Genomic DNA, 26,163 nt, shown 5'->3' on the forward strand with positions numbered 1-26,163 from the left:
CACCACAAGGTTTAGCAGATTATGCAGTCAGACAACGGTCTCCTCAGATCTCTAAGCAAAACTATGCAGTTGAGAATTCCACAGCACACTGAATTCCATGCACCCCTCAACCAGGGTTTTTTAAACCAAACCAGCTCATATACCATTTCTTCATCCACGCTTTGGCTCTTTTAGCATTGGAGGTACAACCAGCCCAAGAGCTTGATTCATTTACTGCATGCTGTGCATCGATCCGATGGATCCCTCCCCCTACGCTTAGATTTCCAAGAATCAGACATGGATTCTGCTTTGCACATTTACTAAAACTATATCACATCTGAGAATTAGAAGACTTGATAATGTCATTAGACTGATCATAATTACATACTGCTCATCTTCAGCACTTTTTGTAAGGCAATACTGCAAACAGCAGCGAGTACTAGAAGAGGACATAGAAATGAAGAGAAAGCTCCCACCCTGTGAAAGGCAAACAGATGTCACTACACAGTGACAAGATGAAGGTAGCAAGAGCAACATCAGAGACCCAACCCCAGTGAAGAGTCTGTTACTTCCTTAGCAAAGTAAACAGGTTGGAACAGAAAAACCAACCCAAACCCACACTACCTGCTCAACACACAACAAATAGGCTCCAACAACCTTTCAGCATAGGTAACACAAACAAGGCCCAGTGGAAGAGTGGAATATTAATATCCTCATGACATCAGAAAGGCTGCACTGGAGCAATGAAAGTCCCACTGCATGGCAAAAAGGAGAAACAGTTGTAATGCAGCTTGCTCTACTTTTTCAACAGCTTGAGGTTACCCTAGAGTTAGGGAAATTAAAAAACATTATTTAGAAGTACAGGTTTTCACAGACTTATTTAATCAAATTCTCCAAAGTAACCATGACTTTTACTTTATCGAACCTAAGCAACCTTCAGGAGACCAAAATATCCTTCTTGTCCCCACTTCATGAATGATCATTTTCTTTCCATGTATTTCAGTAGTTAGATATGATAGCTGTCAAAATACTTGCCTCCTTCTCCAAAACAGCCTTTATTAAATAATCAAATAGTTTTTTTAAACACATCTTTTAAGCACATTTTTAATAGAAAAATATTAATTTTTGTGAATCCTGGATTAGTTATTAATGTCCTCTCTCATATTTCAAACTAATTCCACATGCTATTTTCTGAAACATATACTTTGTTACTGCTCCATAAGAAAAGAAATACAAGCATTTCATACCAGTCCTATAGCTCTGTATTTTGAGCATGAAAACAGCTGGAAAAGTTTAGATTGCTATACATATATATATATACCTCTAAATACACAAAATACTGCAATTCCTCAATTTAACACTATTCCTGCTACCTGAAGGTGGTTACAAAAAAATAGTCTTAGTGGCTGCATTTTTATTTTCTTTTACAAGTTGGACTATGGTTACAAGATCCTGGATTACAAAATGCTCAATTCCATTAGCTTTTAAACTGACAAGCAGGTATTTTAGGATAATAAGCTTTCAAAGTTGTGTAACTTACAGCATCTGCCATCATAACAAAAGATAAAAGAAAGTTAAAAACCAACTTTACACTTTTTACTTATAAACCACATAAGAAATGCAATACGGAAAATACTGAAATGGGAATTTTTTGAACAATATATAGCATTAACAATATACAGAAGCATTAAGCAGCAATTTTTTCCCTTTGTGATACTGCTCCAGCAAATGTTTAGTTTCTTGTAGATTTAGGGTTACAACTAATGACACTGTATGAAGAGATCTGCAGTTGAAAAACTGACTTGAACAGTATCTCCCAGAAGTTCTATTATTTTGAGATATGGGATTCTTCTTGTGCTTATTAACAAGTCAGTGTAAATTAAATCCCAGCTTCCATATGATTTACTTTTCCTGCAGACAGTCACTTATGTGAAGATAACACTGCTATTTCTTAAGCTACCTATTAGCAGGTAACTACTACATTTCCATAGGCAAAAGGCTATCAGCAATCTTACATATTTTCTTGAGAAAAAACAAATCAAAACAAAAAACCCCTTTGAAAGTATTGTTAAAGCACTGTATTAATGGTTTTAAACTCAAGTAATAAAGCATGCCTGCAAGGCATTTCCCTCACCAGTATGCTGCAATCAAGGGAACCAGCCCTATTTACTCTACTATAAAACTAGATTATTTCAGAGGGCTCTCCATTTCTCTATGCACCTTTTAACTCTAGCATCACAGAATCATTAAGGTTGGAAAACAAACCTCTACGATCATCAAAAGGCTAAAGACAAGTAACTCCTATTTGTATTTTAAAAATTACTCAGTTTAGGCATATGAAAGTTTATGGGCAACCCCTATCCTATTTTGTGTATTAAGCAAACTTTACTTTAGCTAGGACCTGGGCTTTTCCTTCTGCATGGGAGTGAAGTTCAGCCTTTGAAAATAATGCATACCTAACGTCATCATGATCTTTAAATACCTGCATTAGCCATATGATTTTATGGTGTTCTTTCTGCACCTTTACACTTAAGTGTGGACCTGCTCCCTAGGGATTCAAGCTGTCACATCAGTATCATCCATCTCTAGGATAAGATTCATTTGCAGAACATAGTCCACAGCACTGTCTAGTGAAAAGTGCTAACTCAAATCTCATGGACTCATTTAGGCTAGAAGGAACCTCTTGGGATTACATGGTACAACACCCCTGCCCAAGCATGGTCAGCTAAAGCAGGCTGCCCAGGACCACATCCAGTCAGGTTTTAAGTATACCCAGGGATGGTGATTTCTCAACCTCTCAGGGCAAATTGTTCCAGTCTCTGACCACTCTCACAGTAAAAAGGTGTTTCTTTGTGTTCAGATGGAATCCTATGTTTACTTCCGAGTCCTGTCACTGAGTTACTAAGGACAGTCTGGCTTCCTCGTCTTCATTCCCTCCCATCAGCTATTTATATGCAGTGGTAATTCCTCCCCAGGCCTTTTTCTTCCCCAGGCTGAAGAGCTCCAACTCTCACAGACTCATACATGGGTCTGTGCTAGACCTGCTCATGTAAGTTCATTTATTTCTAACCTGTACTTTGTCAGTTGTCTACTGAAGTCAAGGTAAACAACACATTCTCCTGTCATCCACAAAGCTAGTGGATGTGAGGTTGGTTAAGCACAATTTCCCTACTGTAAATCTATGCTGATTACTTCTGATCACCTTCTTGTCCTTCATGTCCTTAGAAATGCTTTCCAAGGGATTTTCACCATCACCTTTCCCAAGGAATAAAGTGTAGCTGAGTGGCCTGTAGCTCCCCAAACTTTTTTTTTTTTCTTAAAAATAGGAATGATATTTGCTCTTTTCCAGACTACTGGAACAGCTCCAGACCTCCATGACCATTTAAAGATAATTAAGAGTGGCTCTGCAATGGCATTAGCCAGCTCCCTCAGCACCAGGAGTGCAACCTCACAGGTTCATGGACTTCCAGTTTAATTGCCCTTCAGTCTGGTCCTCTACCACCAAGGTGCCATTCTCACAGGCCTGGAACACCTGGAGAACTGGTTTATTGGCAGAGGCTGATGCAAAGAAGGTACTGAGTGAGTACCCCAGCCTTCTCCACGTCATCTGTCACCAGTTTCTGTGCCCCGTTCAACAGCACACTCACCATTTGCTGTTAATGTACTTGTAGAATCCTCTCTTGCTGTTCTGCCTGAAGGCTGAAGAACTATCCCCATATCAAATGGCAACTCTTGTTCCTCAAGCCACATGCCCTTTACTAAGACTCTTGGTGCAGTCCTCACATTCTGGGGCAATAAAAAAATTGTTTAATTCCACTGGGGGAGAGTTCAGGAGCCCTAGCTGATTTTCCCAGCCTATGGTTTGTGCAGTGGAAGACAACGTACCAAAATTGTATCTTCCATGTTTTGCCTTTTAAAATATTTATACATTTGTGCACTTCTAATACTTCCTATTATTTCTGTATAAATGGGTAAAGCTATAGATATGGTAGGGGATATAAGAAAAAGTACTTGAAGACTCAAGTACTGTATCAGAAATATGCACTGACTTTCATTAGGCAAAATAATGAATAAACTTTTCTGATTAAGAAGATGTAAAATAAAATGAGTGGTTATCCCTCTAAATTTTACTGCAGAAGTCACCTCTATGACTTGTAGTTAACCCTTTTTTTCTCATGCAGCATTACAGTATTTCCCCCCCCACCCATCCCACAAAACAAAGAAACAAATATTCCATTAGTTGTTACAGATTGCACTTTCAAAGCACAGACTTGCCAGTCTTCTGTATTTCCAGTGTCCTATTTAAACAGCTGACATACACAGTCTTCATTTTATGAAACTGGAAGATTTCGCCTAAGTACTTCTTTTGATGCTGGAGAAATGTTATCTGGAAAAATTACTTCAAACTCTATAATTAAGTCTCCACGTTGGTCAGGATTTTTGGGAAACGGCAAACCATATCCTATAATTCTTCTTCTCATCCCAGGCTTTACAACTTCATTTACTGTCATGGGTATGGTTCTTCCTTCTATCGTCGGCACATTGATAGAGCTGCCACACAAAGCCTAGAGAAAAATTGTATTAAGAAAAAAAAAAAAGTAAGAACTTTATTTGTACCTACCACAGAATGTGGCTTATTTAGAAAAGAATTGCATTCAAAACAGTAATTTCACTGCCCACTAATGAGACTTCAAAATCCAGTTCCTGTCTTAAAAGGAAAGGCTTAGGTTTGTCATGGAGTATCAGAGAATTTTGCAATCTTTTGCAATGGCCACTGAAAGGTAACTGAGCTTGTATTTCCTTCAAAAACTTTATCAAATCAGGATAGTAGAGCACAGAGTGAAATCTTTGCTTGTACCTCTCTAGGATGTCCAGTTTCTCAATTTCCACTAGAAATTTAGAATCCTGTTGCCATTTTCTGTTTGCTTACATTGTGCAGGGTTTTACTCTAACACACTACCAACCTATACTATATCAAATTGCAGAATAACATTTAAGTTTCTGTAAGGAGAGTCATATAAAATTTCACAGGTCATAACTGAGCATTTCCAATACTCACAGCAAACATATTTTGTTTTAGTTTTGCTGCACCATCACACACATTCTTCTGCTTCATCCAATAGATTCTTTTCATTACTATGATCTCTGATAGTAACATTTTAATTCCTCTAACCTCACTTGATTCAGTACATTTATAAGGCTTATACTGATAAATTTACATACCAAAGCAATGAGACTAACAAAGTTTTTATCTAAGAAGAACTATATTAATCACTATTGCTATCAACTATCACTATCAACTATTGCTTTTTCTCCCTCTCATCCCATTTTAGGTGCTTCACCTCACTTCAGATATACTTTTAGTTAAGAATCCTTTAAGAAGGAAGCTCATAACGTACACAAAGGGCTTATAACAGAAGCAAGAGTATTTTGGTACCTCATGCTAATCAAGAAAAACACAATACACACTCAGCTACGTTATCTTTTAAACAATGACCATGTGAAGGCTTCAGTCTCTTAAGAACTCCATGATTTTTCCTTTTGAAAGGCACTGTGTTTTAACTTGGGATGGAATTTAAATAAAGCTATACTATTTTTGTTGTTATATATAGCTCCTGTAACACCTGTTCACAATAATTTATCCTCATGAAATCAATCTCTATGTACTTTGAAATCACACCAAAATAACTTATGACATAAAAGGGCAGACTTAAGTATTTTCACTGCCAACAGATTCTAAGACATTTCTACTTTGTCCTACAGAAATAGTAATCATATCACAGCAGTAAGGAGCATACTATACTAGATGTATCTGTTAATTGTATCTGTGTTCATAACTTCAGCCTATGAACTACTACATTTAGCCAGAAAGGTAAAGTACGAAGATTTAAAACGTATCAACCTTTACTCTTACCCTTCCACCCTCATTCTCTACCACCTAAGTTTCCATTTATATAAAACCAGCTAATGCTTCCACTCTAAGTAAACCACATTGACTTTACAAGACTGAAACTCTATTAAATAAAAAAACCTGACAAAACACTTTATTGCTGCCGTACAGCTAGTTCAGTACAGCCATTTTATCATACTTTAATAGGTTTACCCAGAGATCTGCCAAAAGAGATACTTACCTCCCTTAGGCTGATCTTAACAGGATAGATAATATTTGATCCATCTCTCTTGAAGTGAGAATGAGGTTTATCTTTAATGATGAAAACAATATCAGCTGGAATTGTGTTAGGTGTTTCATCGCCTTCTTTTGGAAAAGTGATTTTGGTGCCTTCTTTCCATCCTCTTTTTATCTCAATAGTAAGAATTTTGTCCTCTGTTCGGACACTTCTACCATCTGGGTTAAGCCTTTTACGTGAAATTCTCATCCTTTTTGTGCAGCCATGATAGATCTCTTCCAGTGACACTTTAAGTTCATGGATTACAGGGGGATCTTGTTTACGACGTAATTGGCTACCAACTGTATTCCTTTCCCTTGGAAAACCATTCATACTAAAAGTAGTGAAGGACCCAAATGGATCACCATCCACCTCCATGTCTTCAGTATCTCTGCCACCAGGCATCCTTCTTCCAAAGAAGATCTCAAAAGGATTTGTGCCACCAAAGAAAGCTGCAAATGTAGCATGTGGATCGCCATGGAAGGAGTACCGGAAGGTGCCACCCTGCCCATCAGGTCCTCCAGCTCCTCCTTTCAGACCTAAATATGGCAAATAAGCAAAGTTAAAAACAAACAGAATATTATTATAAGTGTTCCTTTTGTAGCATGTATTCATGTTGGAACTGATTGGTCAACAAGGTCTTAATAGTTGGGTGACAGGTTTCCTTTTCAATGAAGACTCACCATAAGACTATGCAGCACCAACTAGTACTGCAATTGCTTGAACAGCAGCAAAGTTTCTGAAGCACTAGAATGACTTCTGCTTCAGAAGAACAAGTATTCTGACACTGCCAATTTATTTTATATAAATGAAAACAATTATTCAAAGAATTGGCATCTTAAAATAGAAGACGAGCCTGCTTGATTTCATCTTTTTGTGTTCTAAAAAGCCTGTCAGGAGCTGCATTCCACTTCACTATCACTTCTGGGGAATATTATGGATTATCATATGCAACATTTTCCATACCCTCCATAGCTGAGCTTTAACATAGCAATAATTAGCTTTACTTCTGTTTTCCTGAAATTCAGTTTGAGTAAAAGGTAATATGCCAATAATCAAAGCTGTCATTTACTTCCTTAATGTTCAATTCAGAATCCCCAAACAAACACAACCTTTCTTCCTGTGATATAAAACAGGAAAAAAAAAAGCTGGAAACTCTTTTCAACTGAGTCTCAAAAATATCTTGGAAGTTCCCAAGACCTATTTTGGTACAAAAACCTTGTACAGTCAGAGTGTGACCATCTCTTTGTAGAAAATTTAGAATGTTCTCAGTTTTGTACTTTCTTTTCTATCTTCCAGAATGAGAGATCTACATCTCACTTTCTCCTGATAAAATTTCCCTTAAAATTCTCACTGGACAGTCTCTCGCACTTCTTGCTGTCTGAACCCAAACACAGCTAAAATCAATTTTCTTAAATATCTCTTCCCCAATAGGTGATATCAAAGTATCTCCTCATAATACTTAGTTTTCTTGCACTGACCATTTCAGGGTAGCTTCTCAAACCTTTTAGATGAAAGGCTGAAAATCTTGAGAAACTTTAATTTCTAAATGTACCATCTTTGCTTATTCTATTTTTTCCAGTCTTTCAGAAGTTCAGTACTACAGCTGCTATCCTACTTCCAGAGCCATAAAAATGTGAAGGCTTACATTAATGAAAGATGCATTGCCTAAATTCAAAAGTGCTCATTTTGGGGTTTTTTTGCCTCAGTGTTTTATATCTTCTATAAATAAGCTTAATACTGGTCATCCACAGTAACCAAGACAGACATTAAAATGAAAATGCTTTCCTCATCTCAAAACCAAACCATGTTATAAATACTTAGCAACTTGTAGTACATCCTTCGGTGACAGTTTTATTAAAGCTAAACAAGGAGATCTGATCTGCATCTACTATCAATCTGTGATAGTAAGAGGACACCTCCTGGAATAGCAAGCCCAAAGTTGTTTTTGAAGGTACAACAAGCTCCTGGCTGGAAAAAAAATTAAGTTCCCTTCTTCCTCCCACCCCACCTCTGGCTTTTCCCTCACAACTCCTAGTTACACTCTCAGATGCAACTGAAGAGCTTAGAGAGCAAGTGAGGCATCTGGATGTACTTCCAGATACACCATCCTAAAAGTTCATACTTTGGTTTAATGCTATGCCTCAAATAAGCACAAACCTACATTTTGAACCTCTCTCTTTAAGTATGAAATACTAAGATGGCAAAAGCTGCATTGCTTTATATGCTTCACTTCCAGCTCTTTGGGAAAAGAGAATTAAGTGGTATTTTGCGGAAGTAGTTAGGATGCATAGCATGTTGCACAGCAATCTAATATGCAAAGGAAGCTACAGAGTAAATATGTTTATTATGGTATACAGAAAGAAGGCAGAAGGTAAGAAGGAAAAAGTACAAGAAGGTGAAAGACCCAAGAGGAAAACAAAGGTCTCTGATATCTATGTAACCACTTTTTTCTTAGAATGTTTCAGTCACAGCATTAAAGCTTTGAACATATGCAATGGAACAAAAGACTAAAACACCTGCATCCTCTGTAGAACCTGAAGGGTTTCTACATGTCTTTATAGAAGTTAGTAATTGTATTAAGTCCTACAGATAACCAGTGACCAATTTTGTTATACATTTATAAGGAGCCACATTTTCCTCAATGTACTGCTAAGTGTCCTCCTTCATATTAGTCAAAAACATGGCCCTGAGTGAGGGGACCTAATTGTCCCAACAGAAGTAATTACTTCATGTGGAATTTCAGATACTATACATTTAAGGGGAGGGATGTTAATGACTTTCTTTGTTGCTCAATCATAGGGCTGAAAGTCACATTGGTCAAAAAAAAAAAAAAAAAAAAAAAAGTCATCCTCTCCAGACAACCATTTTAGGATAAATGTGACATTTCTCAGGCTTCATTCCCGTGGCATGTTATCACTGTTTACAATTAAAGCTAAAAAATTGTTCTGGTATTTCATGACATCAGCCAAATTCTTTCCTCTCCAGGCAAAAATCCAAGGACAACTACATACTGGACACCTGGGCTTCTGCTCAGAAGGACTGATCTGCCTAGATCAAGCAGACTGCTCTTTAGCAAAAAATTTAAGAAAAGAATCTCTTTTCAATTGCACCCCCAAAAGTGCTAGGGCAAGGGAAGACAGCAGTAGGAGATCCCAGAAAGCTATTTATGGGTTAGACATTTTTTTTCAATTCAGTAAGTTTCTGCCTGTCAAGTATATGTATGGATTTAAAAATAAACAAAACCAAACAACACAAACAAAAAAACCCCCATAAAACTACCTTAAGGTAAGAAAACAGAACTAGATCAGCATTAAAACTGTACTATACATTCAACAATAATAAAGCTGGTAATTTAAACTTCTAAGCAGTACAAAAAACACTGCCTAAAATTCAACACATAGAATCTTTTCATGTATCATCTATGTTAGTTTTCCCTCTTTCACCATAACAAAAAAGTAACTGATAGGAATATAAAAGAGACATACATACCTTCCTCCCCAAACTGATCATAAATGTCTCTCTTTTTGGGATCACTCAGCACTTCGTAAGCTTCTGCAATCTCTTTGAATTTTTCCTCTGCATGGGGAGATTTGTTCTTATCTGGATGCCACTTCAGTGCTTGCTTTCTGTAAGCCTTTTTGATATCCTCGTCAGAAGCCCCTTTTTCAATTCCCAGGATAGAATAATAATCTTTCCCCATCCTGAGTGTTGGATGAATTCAGATTTTCCTTGCTATGAAAAAAATGGTGTCCAGTGTCTTAGCAACGTAGAGATGCTAGAGAAGGAAGAATAAAAATCAAATTTGGAATTGACACAAACAGAACTGTTACAAATCAACAAACTCCCCGACACATTAGAGAAACACTAGATAGCTTCTCTGTATTGCGTTCCTTCCCCCTTTGGTCATTTATAAATAATTACACACACTGGACAAGACACAGCCCTCTTCAGAGCCCTCCCATCTACACTACGTGTCACCGCTCTTTCTAGAACGACAAACAACACAGGACGTCACTTCCCCGCCTGCCCCAGCTGCACAGCCCGCACAGCTTTTGCTCGCTCTCATACGCATGCACACACACACACACACACAGGGGAAAATGCTTAACTTCTCCTTCCTGCCTTCTCAGGCAAGTGGAGTTTAAAGGTTTAGCAGCGTGACGCAGTGCCTTTCACCACCCAGTCAGCCCTGAAGACATAACTGTCCCTGGAGAAATGCAGAAGACCGTATGAAGTAATTACGGCGTTTCGCCTCACAGTTTCTATAGAAGCAGTTGTACACAACTGTTTTTCCAAATATATCAACGTGGATTTGTACCCTTTTCCAAAGTCTATTAAGTACTTTAGTACTTTGCACCCAAGTTAGCTACAAAGCTTCAGAAAACTTTAACTTAGTTTCTTTAAAAATAAAACCATGCTATGCTCAACCAGAGCTGACTGAAGCCATGAACTATTAAGTAATAACAAACCAAATCTGAGCAAAGCACCCCACACTGTTTACCACAAGCAAGCTACTCAATTAAAGCAGGCCAAAACTAAGCTTCCCCCCTTGCTTTTTCTACAAGCAGCAGTATCAAAATGTGTAATACAAGCACAGCAAAATATCCAAACAACTTTCATCTGATGAGATAATAAGAAAAAAATACCCCGTTCCTACATAATTCATTTATAATACAGTGCACATTTCACTACTGAAGTATTTCTCAAGTTCTGCAGAGACAACGGTCCACAAGATTTCTTCTGGCTCATAATTAAAAGCTATAGATCAAGAAATTCTCCTTACTTGTCAGTATGGCGATAAACTTAAAGACAGATTAGTATAGCTTGAAAAACACTCCTCCCTGGAATGAAATACTAAAAAATGTGAGTTTTGGCAATATCTGGAAGTTACCTATATGTAGACATCTCTAGGCTGAGTAAAGATATTACCTATATGAAAAAAATAAGGCTTGACTGGCTTCCTTCTAATGACAAAGTTTAAACAAAGCAGTACGTAGCCAAGAGACCAAACTCAGGTGGAGAATACCAACCTTCTGATTCAGGGAACAGTCTATCTGAACTTGTTTTCCAGAACCTGCTCTAACTTAAAAAGGGGCCTGCCCAGAAAAGGCAGAAAATTTTTCCTTAACAAGAATACTAGAAAAAAAAATTAAAAGCAAAAAAACCAAACAAGCAAAAAAAAACCCCCCCAAAAACACTAAGTGTATAATTTCCTTACTCCTCACATCATTTTTTAAATTTTTGAAAAAGCGAGAACTTTTGCTTATCTGTGGTTATTATTTCAAATGTAACAAGACAAAGGGAAGGAATCGTTCCCCTTGTCACCAAGTCTCTTGGGGTTCAACTGCATTTTTGGAACACGAGGAGCCCCAAAGTTACACAATCAACTATCTTTACAGCTGAAGAACGAAGCTGATGATTAACTCCACACAGAATAAAGCTAGTCTTTTACTAGTGTATACCCTTTTCATCTTTATTTACAAAGTGCTGCTTTTGTTAATTTCCTATTAATATTTCAGACAAAGTCTTGGTAGACCCATGTCCTAAATTCAGATTTTCCTCTACAACAGAATTCTGAAAGCAGTAGTTACAACAGCATGAATTAAAGCAGGACTTCAGCTCATTTGATGCAAAATATAACACCACTCCCTAAGAAGCTACTTTATTTACACATTTTAACTTTGCCACACTCAAGAAACGTTTGCAAATATGACCAACCTTCACCTAAATCCAGCATTTACAGTAACTCTGAACTACAACAGCAAATAACTTCATCACTACTGGCAAAGTAAGATTTACAACAGCCTTAAATTCTCTTGCAAAACTAGCAGTGCAAAGAGTTATTATGCTCAGCTGTGCTCCCATGGTCCGGATTCAAGCAGCCTCTGATGGGGTCATAACTTATGTGACTTGAAGTATTCCCACCAGTGAGTGCCTGAGAAGGACCCCATGACTGTGTCGTCATATAACAGAACTGTCAGAACAGCAACAGCTCAGACTATTTTCAGGACTGAATTTTTCATTCCACTTTGCGAAACTTCTGGTCGATTGAAGGGGCAGAGGTGTATATGTTAGTTTAAAAGAAACAAAGAAAATAAATTTTCATAATTGACAACATTAAATACCTCTTCTATCAAGCATTAAAAGAATACCCAAGGAGCTGCAATTAGCAACAACTAGTGCTACACTCCCCCCACCCACTCTGTAAAACACAGTAATTAGTTTCCCAGGTTTCATTAAAAAAACAAATAGGTTGTCATCTTAAGTCAAAACTTTCTTCCCCTCAAATGTCAAAACTTACAGAATAAATTCTGGTAACAACAAAAAAGGACTGGGACACTGGGACTTCTTCTGACAATCACAGTAAGCATTCAGACATCCTTTCTCTCCTTACAGAAGAGAACACACTGGCACGTTCTCTTATTCTGGCATAAGCGCAAAGTTAAACCCAAATTAGGCAAGTTATTCCCTAAGAAATGAAATTTTCTACTCCCTGCCCTGCATGAAATCTTCATGTCAGAATAAACTTACAGTCTGGAATCTCTTATCTTCTCAGAGATGTTGGGATAACTGGAGCACTTCCTTTCAGAAAGCATGTTCCCTCTTTTTTTCCATGCCAAGACCTCCCAAGATCACACAGAGTTCTTTTGGAAATAACAATTAGGCTGCAGTTCTTCTCAAACACCTACTGAGTTTGTTAAAGAATTTGTAATCAATTGAGAGATACAACTCTCTTAGAAATAATGAATACATTTTTTTAAATTAAGACACTAGTGTGCACAAGATGAACATCTAGTGATCATGCTAATGATCATCTGGATACATCAAATCACATCAGCACTTCTCCAGACAGTAATATCCATCTGGGAAGTGCAGTAAGTCTTTACATCTCCCATATTTCTAGTATTATATCAGTTTCAAGGACAGATAATAAATCACAACTGCTAGATTTTCAGAACTCTGAATATCTGATCTAGAGTTATTTTTTCTGTAACTTAATTGTTGTTTAAAGTATCATTTCAAATAGTCTCTCTGAACAACAGTCACAAATATGGATAAGTGCTACACATTGTTAGTTTGGCAGAACAGCGGGAGCAAGGTCATACTACTTCCAAATCTTAGAATAGTTGCATTAATAACAGGAACTTTGAATTAATTGCTTTCTTCAAAGCAGCCTTCATAGGAACAATCGAAATAAATTAAGACGTGGCCAAGGAAATAGTCACTGTAATAGTTACACTGAACTCAAAGTCTACGTTAATTATAAATTAGCACCAGTATTAGGTTATTTTAAGGAAAAGCTTCTAGAGCAGAACAGTGTCATTACTCCCTGAAGTACATGAAGTTGAATAAAAATGCCCATTCCTTCCTTTAAATTAAGTCATTTCTTCTATATTCCTCGCCTATTATACCACAGAAACAAAACTGAAAGAGAGAGGACTAGATCACAGAACAAGTTGAAGAGCAAACAAAACCACAAAGGCAAATTCCAGCCAGATCACAACTATAAATACACATGTGCATGTAAATGTCAAGGCAGAGGAGCCAAATTCCCTCCTAGAAAAAGTTTTTACAATTAAGTATCATAATATTTGCAAAACAACATTAATGAATTGAATAAATTTACTTCTGTCTGATGATCTGAAGAAAGCACATCCATTTACAACAGTAAAATTTTATAAAAGATCATCCACTATTTTCCCAGAGAAAAAACTGTGACAGTGACTTCTCTCCCCACCACCTTTAGCTGTATGCAGTAGTTGACTAAGCTACCTTTATTCTTCGGAACTGTGAATCAGACCATGTGCATGCCAAGTACATTAATGAATTAATTAAACAGTTTCACTACAGAAATGTTATGTGCTATGTATGTAGCCGGTCTCCTATACAGAAATAAATTTCAGAGTTTACAACAGAAGCAACAGATTTTATATATATATATATATATATATATATAAATATATATAAAATCAACTAACAGAAAAATCAAAGCGAAACCTGCAGAACATAACAGTTCAAATCATGGCCCCATCAAGTCAATGGCCCCAAAAGAAAAGCTTCATTTAGTCAAGCACTTCATACCCAAGTAACAACTGCACTTTATCAAAATTTTTCTTCAGTTCTCTGCAGAAACATGCTGCTACTGTGACAAAAGTAAAATGTTCATTATGCAAAAGATTCCAGGGCTAATTTTACATCTAAATAAACAATAACACAGGAAAGTGAAATACCTCATAAAAATTACATTAATAAAATTATAAAGTTACAACTGACACTAACATTAACTTCGTTAAACAGCAGAATTGAGTAAGTAGGCACAATTTGTATTTGCATACTGCATTTTTTGTGTCTGAGACATTTCACTTTTAAAAGGTTGAAACTGAAATACACCTCAACATATTTACCAGTTTGTATACTACATGCATAATTTTTTTCCTGAAGCACATGCAACAGTGCAATTTAATGCAATTCACTGACAACTTACATTAAAAATACCTTGTCTTTTTATTTCCTCACAGATTTAAAAGGAAGAAACTTAGTTGAAGACACATACATTACAAAAACATCTGCCTTCCATTAGAGATGTATCTCAGTCCCTGTGAAACAGTAATTCATAGGAAACATACCTACAACACTTTATTGTAGGAAAACCACAGAATTACAGACACTGTGTGGGACAGAGGAGCCTGGTAGACTGCCCGTTACTCCTTGACCCTGAGGGGAACAAAATGGTGTAAATAACCTGAGGAATGTGCCTCCTGGAGAATGTAATATCTCAGTACCAGGTGCCTTCGGTGAAAAACAGTTAGATAAGGCTTTATGTTAGTGCATGTTTATATATCAAAATGTACTATTTTGACAATACTGCTAGACAGAGCACTTTTAGATGTAACCTATAAACCAATCAACAATAAGTTTAGCAAACTGCACAATTAACAATTCTGATTGTGCACAGCAAATGGGGTCCATGCATTCATGTCCAACAACACTTTCTATATTTAAAAGTTGATAGAACTGTCCAGAAAGATGTGGTCTGACTATTTTTGGCTAAAGAGGTGATATTAAATCAGAACAGCGTGATACAAAATTATCCACGATAATTAAATTCATTATATTAAAGTTCTACCAGCTCTAGCATCAACGTAAGTATCTTTCTGCTTTATACTGGCAGTATCTGCTTTTAAAAAATGTTTGTAACATTACTAGAACATACACAAAGTTGTGTTCCTACAAACTGGCCAAAGGACATGTTTTTAAGGTCTTTTGTGGGAAAGCTTACGTTAAATATATATTCTAGAGCACATATTAATTCACAGCTCAAGTTCAATATTAAATCTCAAAGTTATAGGGTTGGCTTCTCCAGAAGTTATTCCAACTGTATATACCATGACCCACATAGAATTACATGGAACAATAGAAAAAGAAAAAAATTATCTAAATCTTAAGTAGATTTTATATTAAGCGTGATTAGGACACCAGTCACACATGCACACTGCTACTTCCTCACAGCATAACAAAATTGTCATTAACATAAAGTATTCCTGCCTACCCAGTCACAATCACTGAAGAACACTTTAAGTCACTATAACTGAAGAACAAAACTATACTTGGAAGAAACTTCCAGATTTAGTTTTCCACTGCTGAGAGAGAATGAACAATCTTCTTGCAAGCAGGTAGAGCTCTCAGGACTTTGCTATGATTTATTGCATCAGTGAAAATGCAACTAACTGCCCCTCACTTTGTGTGTGATTAATTACTTCAGCACTTAGAAAAACAAAAGGAAACATCCGAAGTATGGTCACACAAAGCAACACACAAAGTATTTTCATCTATAGATTAAGGCTTCCCTCTTCTGAAATAATACAGATTCCAGAAGTTCTTTTCAATATCTTACTTAGAGTCAGTGACTATTTCAGTTTCCACTCTAATTTCTGCAAAAGGCCTCTTCTTCAAAACAAGTTGATTAGTCAACCAGGAAAAATGCCTATCAGGCATTTAACAGGTTCCCTCACACTGCTGACTCTGCACACACTATTGCAAGCTTCAGCTAGTTAATGAAATTGTCCCCATACATACTTTTGGGAACACCTATATAGAAAAGCATATTGTGTTGGTAAGGAGAAATATCTACTCACTGTTACAAAAAAAAAACCAAAACAAAAAAACCCACACAACCTACAAAACACTCATAAGGAAGCTAAAGCTCTTTTCCAACAAGTTCTGCACAATCTACTACTAAATTATCAATTTGGGGCAAACAAAGCAGAAAAATAGAGTAGTCAAAGTTACTCCTTTAAATTTTACATATAATAGGCCTGGACTTTTGTCCCAACCACATTTTGCTCTGACTGCTATCACTCAGGAATTTATCCAGGACTCAAGGAACTCTGTGCTGAAACAGCCCATATGCAACCAAAGAGCTAGACTTAACCACACATTTATCACACTGTATTAGTCAGGTTTCTCCCATATCACCAACCTTCCCATGTTGGCTATAAAAGCAAAGCTGTTTATTATGATGAACAATTTAAGGCTTTGTAATTGCTCCAAGACCAGTCCCTTTTTATTTGATTGTATGACCGCTACAGTTTTATAGCCTTTCTGGTAATTAAGAAAAAACATTCTGCTCCAGTACAAGCCTTTCAGATTCTCAAGGGCTAACATACTCAGCCCCGGAATACGTTTTCAATATTGCCACATAGGTGTATTGTTATACATGCTATACATGTGCTCATACATATGCCACAGGCTTCCATGTTACACCACTTTCTCAGCAGAACAGTATAGAACAAAATAGATACTGCTTAAAAAAAGGTAGAAGTTAAAAAATAAGTTAATTCTGATTAGCATCAACTGAAAGGAAATGATCGCTTGGTAGCCAGGAAAAAAAGCAAATTACATTTTGTGAGTTACTAGGAAAAGAATAGAGAACAAAACAGAAAAGATTATTATAATATCATAGGAACAGTACAGTACCAACACGACATCTATACTGTAACACTGCAGTTCTGTTCCCCTCAACTCCACAAAATCAAATATATTTATTTTTAATATTCACAGGACCATAAAAATTAAAGATAGGAAAGTGCTTCCAAGTGAGAAAAAACAAAAAGTCTGAGGTCTACAAGTGATGGCAAAAAAGAGGACAAGACATGAACTATTTGTGGTTTATTCCCAGCTATGTCAAATCCACTATGTGAAACTAACAGAAACCAGAACCAACAATAAAATTAAGGTCTACCAGCACTAGTATTGCCTGTTAAAGGGAAACTCAAAAAGGGTTTCAACTTGGACACTAAGAAAATACCATAGAAGAGATGTACTGCAAGTTTCTCGACAGAGAAGCCAGAGCTTGAGTTCCCTGAGCTGTAAATATCTGAAAACAAGGAAGATGGAAAAGAGGTTTGCCATGATCCAACCTTCCCTTAAGCATCTACTTAAGGCCACTTTCAAATGCAAATTACTGAGCTTAACAGACCACTTAATGGAGAACCAGTTCAGCATTCTCCAGATGAGCACCCTCGTTAGTTTAATGACAACCTCAATACAATGCAATTCATTCACTTCCACGTTCTAGAGAATGAACACTTTCTAACACAGAGGCTAAAAACGTGAGCATTGGCACTACATAAATTCGGTGAAAGCCAAATGCTGTCCAAATGTAGGGGTTCAGCCAAGCAGTAGAGGTCTGCTCTAACATATTAGGAGTGGGTACTCTTTATTCTAGCATGCTTCCTTCACACCTAGCTGAAGTATTGTTTCATGTAAGTTAAAAAAAAAAAAACCATCCAACTCATTTATAAGTACTGCCAAACAGGGTTGTAAGAGATTTTGTTTAGGTTTTCAGAGGGTTGGTGTTTCGTGTTCGTTTGGTTTTTGTTCGTCTTCTGTTGTTTTTTCATGTAGATACACTTGACGCAGTTACTTAAAACAGATTTGACATTACAATCCAAGGTAGCACTCCAACCACACTGCCTCCTCTTTCTCTCCTGCTGTCTCTCCCAGCTGCTCCTAAGAAACGAAGTATCAGTTGTCTATAGGCTCTCAGTTAATTCACAAAGGCACAGAAAAAAACAAAAGCAACAAACAAAAACACAACGTCAAAAAACAGAAAAACACTGAGAAAGATGTGTAGACCTTTACCTTACTCTCCTACCTGAAATTCTGTTTCTTATACAAACTTTGGAATACAAGCAATGAAATTTTTTTAAAGGGTCTTCCTTACAACATATAGACTTTTAAAAATAGATATTTAGTAGCACTTGTAAAGAAGGCTCTAAAGTTCCTGTTTTAAGTAGAAGTAAGGCTTAATTTAACGTTAACACTCCATGGATTCAGCCCCATTCTTGGAGCATGGAAGGGGCAGAAATCTCCCCTACAAGTATAGACAGAACAGCCAGCTCATATGCCTCTCCTTCTGCAGCCCAGCATTCTCCACCCCAGGGACCAGGGCCAGCTGGCACAAAACAAGTAACATTTGCTCCGGGCTAGCTGAGACTGGACACAAGGCCAGCCAGCTCAGACCCTGAGAACCGAGATTGGCTCCCTACCAGTTCTTCCACCAACTGAATCCTGGTAGAACTCCTGTGACCTAATAGCAGTACTATGTACTGATTAACAGGAAAAGGATAATGGAAAAACAGTGCTAGTTCCCACAATAACCCTTTCTGACTTTTAAGAAACTGGAATGGAAAAAAAATTTTTTTTAAGTAATTTTATATGCATTTGTTTCAATACCCTACATAAAGTTAGTTATCACAACTACCTTATCACCTAAGAAACATGAGGACGGACAAACTGTTTCATTTAATATCTATTTCTGTAGAAGTAGCATACAACAACAACTTTTCTAGTCTTTCATTTGTAGAAGAGTTATCCACCACCTGTAACAATTTATTGGTGTTTACCTTAACTATAGTAGCAATTCCTTCATTCATAGCAAAGGAATCCCAAGGGGTTTCTATCACCAAACAAAATTAACAACCAATTGTTTCACTAAAGAGACAGCAGAAGACAATTCAGGACACCTATAGAATAATATTCTATACAGGTTAGCTCTTGCTAAAAATTTCTGGGAAGCTGGCACTGGCATGACTCAGATGTCACCTGACCTGAACCTGATGTCTTTCTTTCCAATGGTTCTCAGCCTGTTATTTAAATATTTGGATTCAGTCTACTTGAAGAAAAAAAAGAAAGAAGGAAAAAAAGCAGCACTAAAAACCCCACAAAAATAACCAAACAGCACTTACTCAATGCCAGTTTGGAACGTTAATTAGTGGAACATTATGCATTATAGAAATATTTTCTAAAAAGTTAAGATACTCTACAGCTTTATACTGAAGACCAACAGACTCACCTAGAGTCCACTACCCCACTACTCCAGTCATGTTCTATAATGAAGGAACAGACAAAAGTCATGTCTGCACGTTATTTCTTCTTCTTGCAAAAGTATTAGATTTTTTTCAGGCATAGATAAAAAGCTATCAGGAAACAACAGCAGAGACAAAAACTGAATAAGCAAGATACTGGTCATAGCCATGGGTCACATAGAAAAGGGGTAAGGGAGAAGAGAGAAGGCTAGGTGAAAGATGCCTTGCACTATCCCTATCCACAATCTACTTGATTTTTTTTCTTTTTCCTGTATTAAGGACAGAAATTAATAGTTTCCAGTAGAAAATAAATTTCTCACTCCTAATGAAGGAACTGCAAAACAAATAAAAGCACTTGGAAAAAGCAACTCTAATACACTGTATTGCTTTTAATTGCTGTTACACTCAAACAAGATGAAGATTATTAATGCATGACCAAAGAAGGAACTGCACATTTTTGCTGTGGACATATGACCACACTGTTCTTACATAAGCAAAAGGAGATGGTCACACTCAATGTTTTTTCCAGTGTGCTCATAAAAATCCCACCCAGCTGCTCTGATTCACACAGCTAGTTTTACATGCAGGGCTGAAAACACACACACTGAACTCTTGAATAAAGACAAGAATTTTATAAGATGTCAGGACAACTTCTCCTTGAAGAAGATGTCAGAATACCTAAACTCACTTAAGTTGAAAAATTAAGAATGTACATCTGTTCAGCTACGGAAGACAAATCTGCTGTAACAAAAGCCAAAATAGTTGTTCATTCGTCTGTCAAGTATTTCATCAACATCCTCCAGGTCAAATCAGGTTTCTTGGTAGGGTCCCCCCAGTATTAATATCCTTACAGATTCACAAACTTCACTACAAACTTTTACATGTAACTGTTACAATAATATTTATGAGGTTTTTCACTTCCTATAAGCTTGTCGTAATTGTAGCTTTATGGACTGAAAGTATTGGTCATTTAGATCTTCTATAGCATCTCTTCCATTTTTCTTTCCTCACCCTCAGAAAAGATTTATCTTTCTATGCTGGTCTTTGTTTTTGTTGGGATTTTGGGGGGGTTTTTTGTTCTTGTTTTTTTTTAAATTGACTGCAATATCTCCACAATATGGTTAAAAATAAAGTGCTCTGACTCACAAATTAACAAATAAATATGTTAGCTGGAATTTAACAGTATCAGAAAGAATACTACTAGGGAACAGAGCATACATAAAAGTATGCCAATACTTTTAAAGTAATCAAAATTTTCCCACTTTAAGAATTCTGAACATTGCTGACTTTTAAATATGTATTTACACATCTATTATCAGGATTTGAATGCACATTCCTCAGTGCTCTGCCGATACAGAGATACAGTAGATATTTCTATCCACTGCAGCCACTATTGCAATAACTACTTGTTCTCACTTTAGAAGTCCTTCAGTCCCTATCTCTGACATTTTAACCCTAATTCATATGCAAATTCCCTGCCTAACTCCATCAACCGATTTATTTCAAACAGGGCCTTTCACTCTTTTCCTCCTCCATCTGGGAGGAGTTGTGCTCCGGGCTCTAGAAACTTCCCTTCCCATGACATACACACAGAAAAATCCAACGCCCTTGAACAAGTAGGATGCTGATAATGACCACATTATCATGCTGACTAGTGTTATCCAGCTGCCTTTTTGCACTACATTCATTCTATATGGTGATGCACTGTCTGCCTGCGTATGTCAGTTGTATTTAAGGAAGATGTGCATTTTCTCCAATCTATCATTCTGTAGTTGAGACACATGGAATGCAACAGTGGCTAAATGCAATTTAACAGCCTTCCCTATGTTAGTAAAAAATTCAGAGGTTATGTTAATCTTTTACTGCCCAACTATCCTCCAGACCAGAACCAAGTTTGCTGGTAGACCTTGAGATAAAGACCCCTTCTCCCCTTTTAAATTTTATTACCTTTTTTTTTTTTTAGGAGTGTCAACCCACTTAATAGCTTTAAATCAGGTACATATGAAATAAGATTCACAAGAATAAAATGTGCAAGGTGAGTGCTCTAAAGAACGTACGATATCAAATCTTCAAATACTTAATACAGAAAGACTTTTTGGAAAAAAAGAAACCAAAACAAAAACAAACTCTATGACTAAATGTAAGTCAAAACTACCAAAGATCTGGGGTGGTGTTTTTTTTCTGAGGTTTACCATATAGAACTGATAGACAGGAGACCAGATACGGACTTGGGGAGCAAATTAACTCTTTCCCTTCCCTCAAAAGCCAAGAATCTAGCTAAATTTTTATCCCCAAATGAAGGCAGATGTGACAGCAGCCACGGCAGAGCAGGCTGCCCTTCCTCTTCAAGACTCCCTTCTCTTCCCACAGATTCTTCTTCCTAGACTGCCCAGTTCCTCAGTACCAAACCATGCCTCGACATTTGTCTAGACTGAAGAATAATATTGCAGCTACTAAGATACAGCTGCCCATAATTTGGATCATTCTGGGTAGGTGAATTCTGCACAGTAATCTTACTTCTTGAGTCCTGAAAACTGTTCCTGTGAAGTGTCCTCGTCTTTCTCACAAGGGAACTTAATTATGAGCATTTTATAGATTTTGTAGACAGTTTTAAGTTATGCTTTAATATTACTGCTTTTCCACCAATACATTCTCTTTCAGCTCCCAATTGTGGGTCTAAAATTTGTAATTACTACTTCGGTGCATATAGAAGTAAATATGAAACTCGTAACAGATCAGCAGTTGTTTTGACATGGAGCACATGCTGCACCTTCTCTCTGTAGTTAATTAAGCGAGTGTCCTGACAATGTTGCAGATCGTGGACATCCTTTGTCAGTGCAGGAGCACGAGCCGACCGTTTATCTAAATCTCCCAAAGTGATGAAATCATCAGAAACCAATTGCCAGTTTCCCCACACCAGCAATGACTTGCAAAAAGCACAGTGAGCAGATGCAAAGTTATCCCAATGGTTATCATCTTTCTCTGATAATTCTCAGACTGTTCTCACTTTTCCTATATGTTCCTAGTGTACTGAGGCAGAGCTAAACAAAACACAACACACAGGGTTGCTGAGGCAACTTTAAAAGAAAAGTAATTCTATAGTTTATGAACCTGTGAAAAGTCTTACCTTAGGTGTACTAGCAAACCACTTCCTTAAGGACTGCCTTACCCTTTCACCTGGTCATCACACATCAAAGTTGAAGTCAGTTGTTAAAAGAAAAAAAAAACAACCAAACAACTCAAGACCAAAGAGCCCAAGAACAGAACAGACATCCAGGTAAGCATGCACTTCAGTTTATGCAACACTATTATATCCATGCTTTTGCAACACTTAACCTAGCTGATTTAGAAATACCCTGAGTACCTTTTTGTTTGTTGTTTTGTTTACCAGAACTCTCCATTACTTAAGTTTGTGACAATCCACAGTATACATAAACTCTTCTGACTTACTGGAGTTTCCATCTGAACTAGCTGCTTTTCAATAATTATATATTTATATGTATACATACATATATATATACACACTACAATGTTGTTGTTGTCAGTAACCATGAGGTTATGGCCTGGAAACCATGGGAGAAGTCACTATCTAGCAAGTTCAGCTAAGGGAGAAACCTTTCTTCAACCACCAAAAATTGAAAAGATAAGCAGTAGATTTCTCTACATCCTTTACCAAGAACGAGTTATTGTAGAACTGCGGCTTGTTTTACACTGCAACAGTTGTCTTGCTTTAGCAGCACTGCAAATATTTTGCTTACAAATCTACTACATTTAATTTCTTTGAACGCAGATTTGCAAAAATAGGTAATGAGTAATTTTTGCGAGTGAGAAAGCAGAATAACCTGGCGTAGGCTGCTGTAGGAAGTCAGCAAAGCATTTAAAAGAGTATTAGTACTGATAAAATCCTCAGCCCATTCCATTATGAGACTAAAGAGAATGCATTAATCCCATGTGGATACTTGTCTCTACATAAGTAGCATTTAATAAGAGAAATGGAGATAGTGCGCTTCAGAGACAGAAGTTTCCAGCAGATCTGTTCTAAGTGTCATCATGAGAAATATGGATGGAAACATCTCTTAAACTGCTGAGAAAGGTCATAAGGGCATAATATTTATACAACACACTATATAATACACTACATGTAAGATCATATTACTCTGTTATTTGCCAGTTTTCATGTTCTAACTATCTGAAAAGACCCAAGAAATACAGTGCCTTCAAGAGTTTCAAAGACTGATGAATCACATATATACTAAATACCTTTCAAATCATAAAAATTTAAAAAATAAAATCAGTATGTAAAACCTTCAAAATTAACATTCACTTATCATTGGTTGTTTATGAATGCAACTAGAACACTTACAGTACCAGACAAATGTTTTCATCAGCTCAAGCACTATAATTGCTTAAAAACCTCATCAGTGTTATATAGCTTGTCTCACAGAACTTAGCAAAGTAGCATTAACTCATTTTGTAACAATAAAAAGCGAAGTACATAGATGCTCCAAATCCTTTAATAAATGAAGAGTCATAAAAGACATAGCCAGTAGCCAGTAATAGCTTTAATGCATCATAGTCAACTACTATTGCTCAACTTACTTATTTGCATAGCACAGCTCATATACATTGTCTAATTTTCAATAACAAAAGAAATGAAAAAAAAATACTTCAGGGTCAAATTATTGTTTAGAAATAGCAAAGAGACAAGCATGAAAATTAAGCTCCCACTTTCTAAACCTCCTTTTGCTGTTTCCCTCTTCCCCAATTAACACAGTTGCATTAACAGGAAGTATATGCTAATTCTTCTAACATGTTTTTTTCAGCAGAAGTATCTCAGCAGGAAGTTTCACCTATGTCTAATTATACACTGCAAAATGCCTAAAAGCATGTAGGAATTTTAATTTTTCAGAATATGTCAATCTTAAAACCCTTCTGAGCTATATTACTTCAAAATTTTTATAAAGGGGAAAAAAATTTCGCTCCTGCTTCCTTCAGTGGAGTTATGTGGACTAAAGATTCAGGATAATGTCACCTCTGCAGAAGCACTGTGTCTTAAGGGCTACTAACATGATCCTTTTTTATGAACAGCCAGAACTGAAGGAATCAACAAGAAACTAGGAACGTCTTGAAGCAGCATGGAACTACAAGGCGAGCCAAAAGAAGACAGTAAGCAGCATTTTATTACACGACTTTAACAGTTGCTCCCTCGCTGCATATTGCCCAAAACTAGGAAAAGCCATAAACAGCAGTTCCTTAACTAAAGTACCGACAACAGAGACTTCCCACCCTTCCGTTTTAAAGTACGTATGCTAAAAACAACACAACACCACGAAAACAAAACCACCAAAAAAACCCGCGATATATTTATGTAATCCAGAAGCTACAGCCTGATGTACAGAAATATTCATTAAAAAAAAAAAGCAAAGCACCGTCTCAGAACAACACAGTTGTACAGCTGTGTTGTCTTTCAGTATTACTTAGCCTCCACTGCTATAACTAAGTAGATATTCTATGACCTTATCTAGATGTGAAATCTTTGCAACACCGTCATCCATGCTCAGCATGCTAGTTCATCCCCGACAGGTCACAGGACCCAGAACAGGGCCCAGATTAAAGCATTACTACCTCCAGTATTTCATTAAAGCTTATGCTTGCGCAAGCAAGAAAAAAAAACCCCTCCCCTATTGTAAACACTGAACAACAGTAGTGGTAATTTTCAACTAAGAGATAAACAACCGTGAACGGTGCAGGAGGAGACAAGTGAAGCTCCCTGAAAGGAGGAGGGGAAAAGCCTTGCTCCGTTTCCCTGGCCAGCGGAGCAGTTCGGAACGGAAAGCCGCTCGAAACAGGGACACGACGGGCAGGCTCAAGGGCTCTGCCTCACCGCGGGGCTCGGGAAGGAGCTGACGAGGCGCCCCTGGCCTCCCCAGCTACGCTAAAGCCTGCACCGCCAAAAGCCCAGCTTTCTCTCCCGAAACGAACCTCGTCACTCCCCGCAGCTGTCCCGCGTCACACGGCAGGCACACGGCAGGCACACCGATAGCTCCAGGCTGCCCGCAACACAACGCCCCGCCGCACAACGCTGCGAGGAGCCTCCCCACAGCCGCGCTGACGGGGGAAAGCGGCGCGGCCCGGCCCCCCCCTTCCGTTCCAGGGTTAGGACAACACCGCTATCACCCTCACGGACTGCTCCTCAGCCAGTCTGGGAACCGGTCGGAAATGAACCGAGCCACTAGAACGCCAAACACCTCCCCAGGCACAGTCTAACGGGGCCAAGCCACAACCGCAGCACTGCCGCTTGCCCTCGGGCCCCATTCCCGTTGCCTCCCTCACGCACTCACCCGCACCCGCCGCCTCAGCTTCAGCCGCCCCCCGGGACAACCTTCTTCCCAGCAGCCCCCGCGCCTCAGACACGGCTCCCGCTCGCGCACGCCCGACCCGAACCCAACCCGCGCGAGACCCGCTCGGCCGCCGCCCGCAGCGCCGCGAGCTCAGCATTGCCCCGCCCCCCCCGCACCACGTGACCCTCCCAGCCCCGGCCCCGGGGGCCGCTAACAGTGCGCGTTACCTTGGAAACGCCGCGAGCCGGCAGCCCCGCCCCGCCTCTGTTGGGAGGGGGGAGGGGAGCGGGCGAAACGCCGCGA

The 26,163-nt window shown here is 38.0% G+C and overlaps 1 protein-coding gene across 2 annotated transcripts; it reads right to left on the minus strand.

The window, feature by feature from the left end:
- Positions 1-844: 844 nt before the first annotated feature.
- On the minus strand, positions 845-26,124 carry DNAJB4 (DnaJ heat shock protein family (Hsp40) member B4). Of its 2 annotated transcripts, none has more exons than XM_030454903.1 (4): positions 26,088-26,124; positions 9,639-9,924; positions 6,111-6,685; positions 845-4,544 (listed from the first exon to the last, which is right to left on the minus strand). In XM_030454903.1, the coding sequence occupies exons 2-4, from the start codon at positions 9,847-9,849 to the stop codon at positions 4,311-4,313; spliced, it is 1,020 nt and encodes a 339-aa protein (XP_030310763.1). In that variant the 5' UTR covers positions 9,850-9,924; positions 26,088-26,124; the 3' UTR covers positions 845-4,310. The 2 variants fall into 2 exon arrangements, with proteins under 2 accessions (XP_030310763.1, XP_030310761.1); XM_030454901.1 differs by lacking the exon at positions 26,088-26,124 and adding an exon at positions 25,861-25,954.
- Positions 26,125-26,163: the final 39 nt, after the last annotated feature.

The sequence above is a fragment of the Calypte anna genome, chromosome 8 (assembly GCF_003957555.1).
Source record: "Calypte anna isolate BGI_N300 chromosome 8, bCalAnn1_v1.p, whole genome shotgun sequence".
Lineage (NCBI taxonomy): Eukaryota > Metazoa > Chordata > Aves > Apodiformes > Trochilidae > Calypte > Calypte anna.

What these genes read in the sequence shown, in the direction of transcription:
- DNAJB4 (XM_030454903.1), bottom strand. Translation starts at nt 9,849, where the DNA reads ATGGGGAAAGATTATTATTCTATCCTGGGAATTGAAAAAGGGGCTTCT. An exon ending in TGATCAGTTTGGGGAGGAAG is followed by an intron (nt 6,686 to 9,638) that starts GTATGTATGTCT and finishes TGCCATATTTAG; the next exon opens with GTCTGAAAGGAGGAGCTGGA. An exon ending in TTAAGATCAGCCTAAGGGAG is followed by an intron (nt 4,545 to 6,110) that starts GTAAGTATCTCT and finishes ATTTTTCTCTAG; the next exon opens with GCTTTGTGTGGCAGCTCTAT.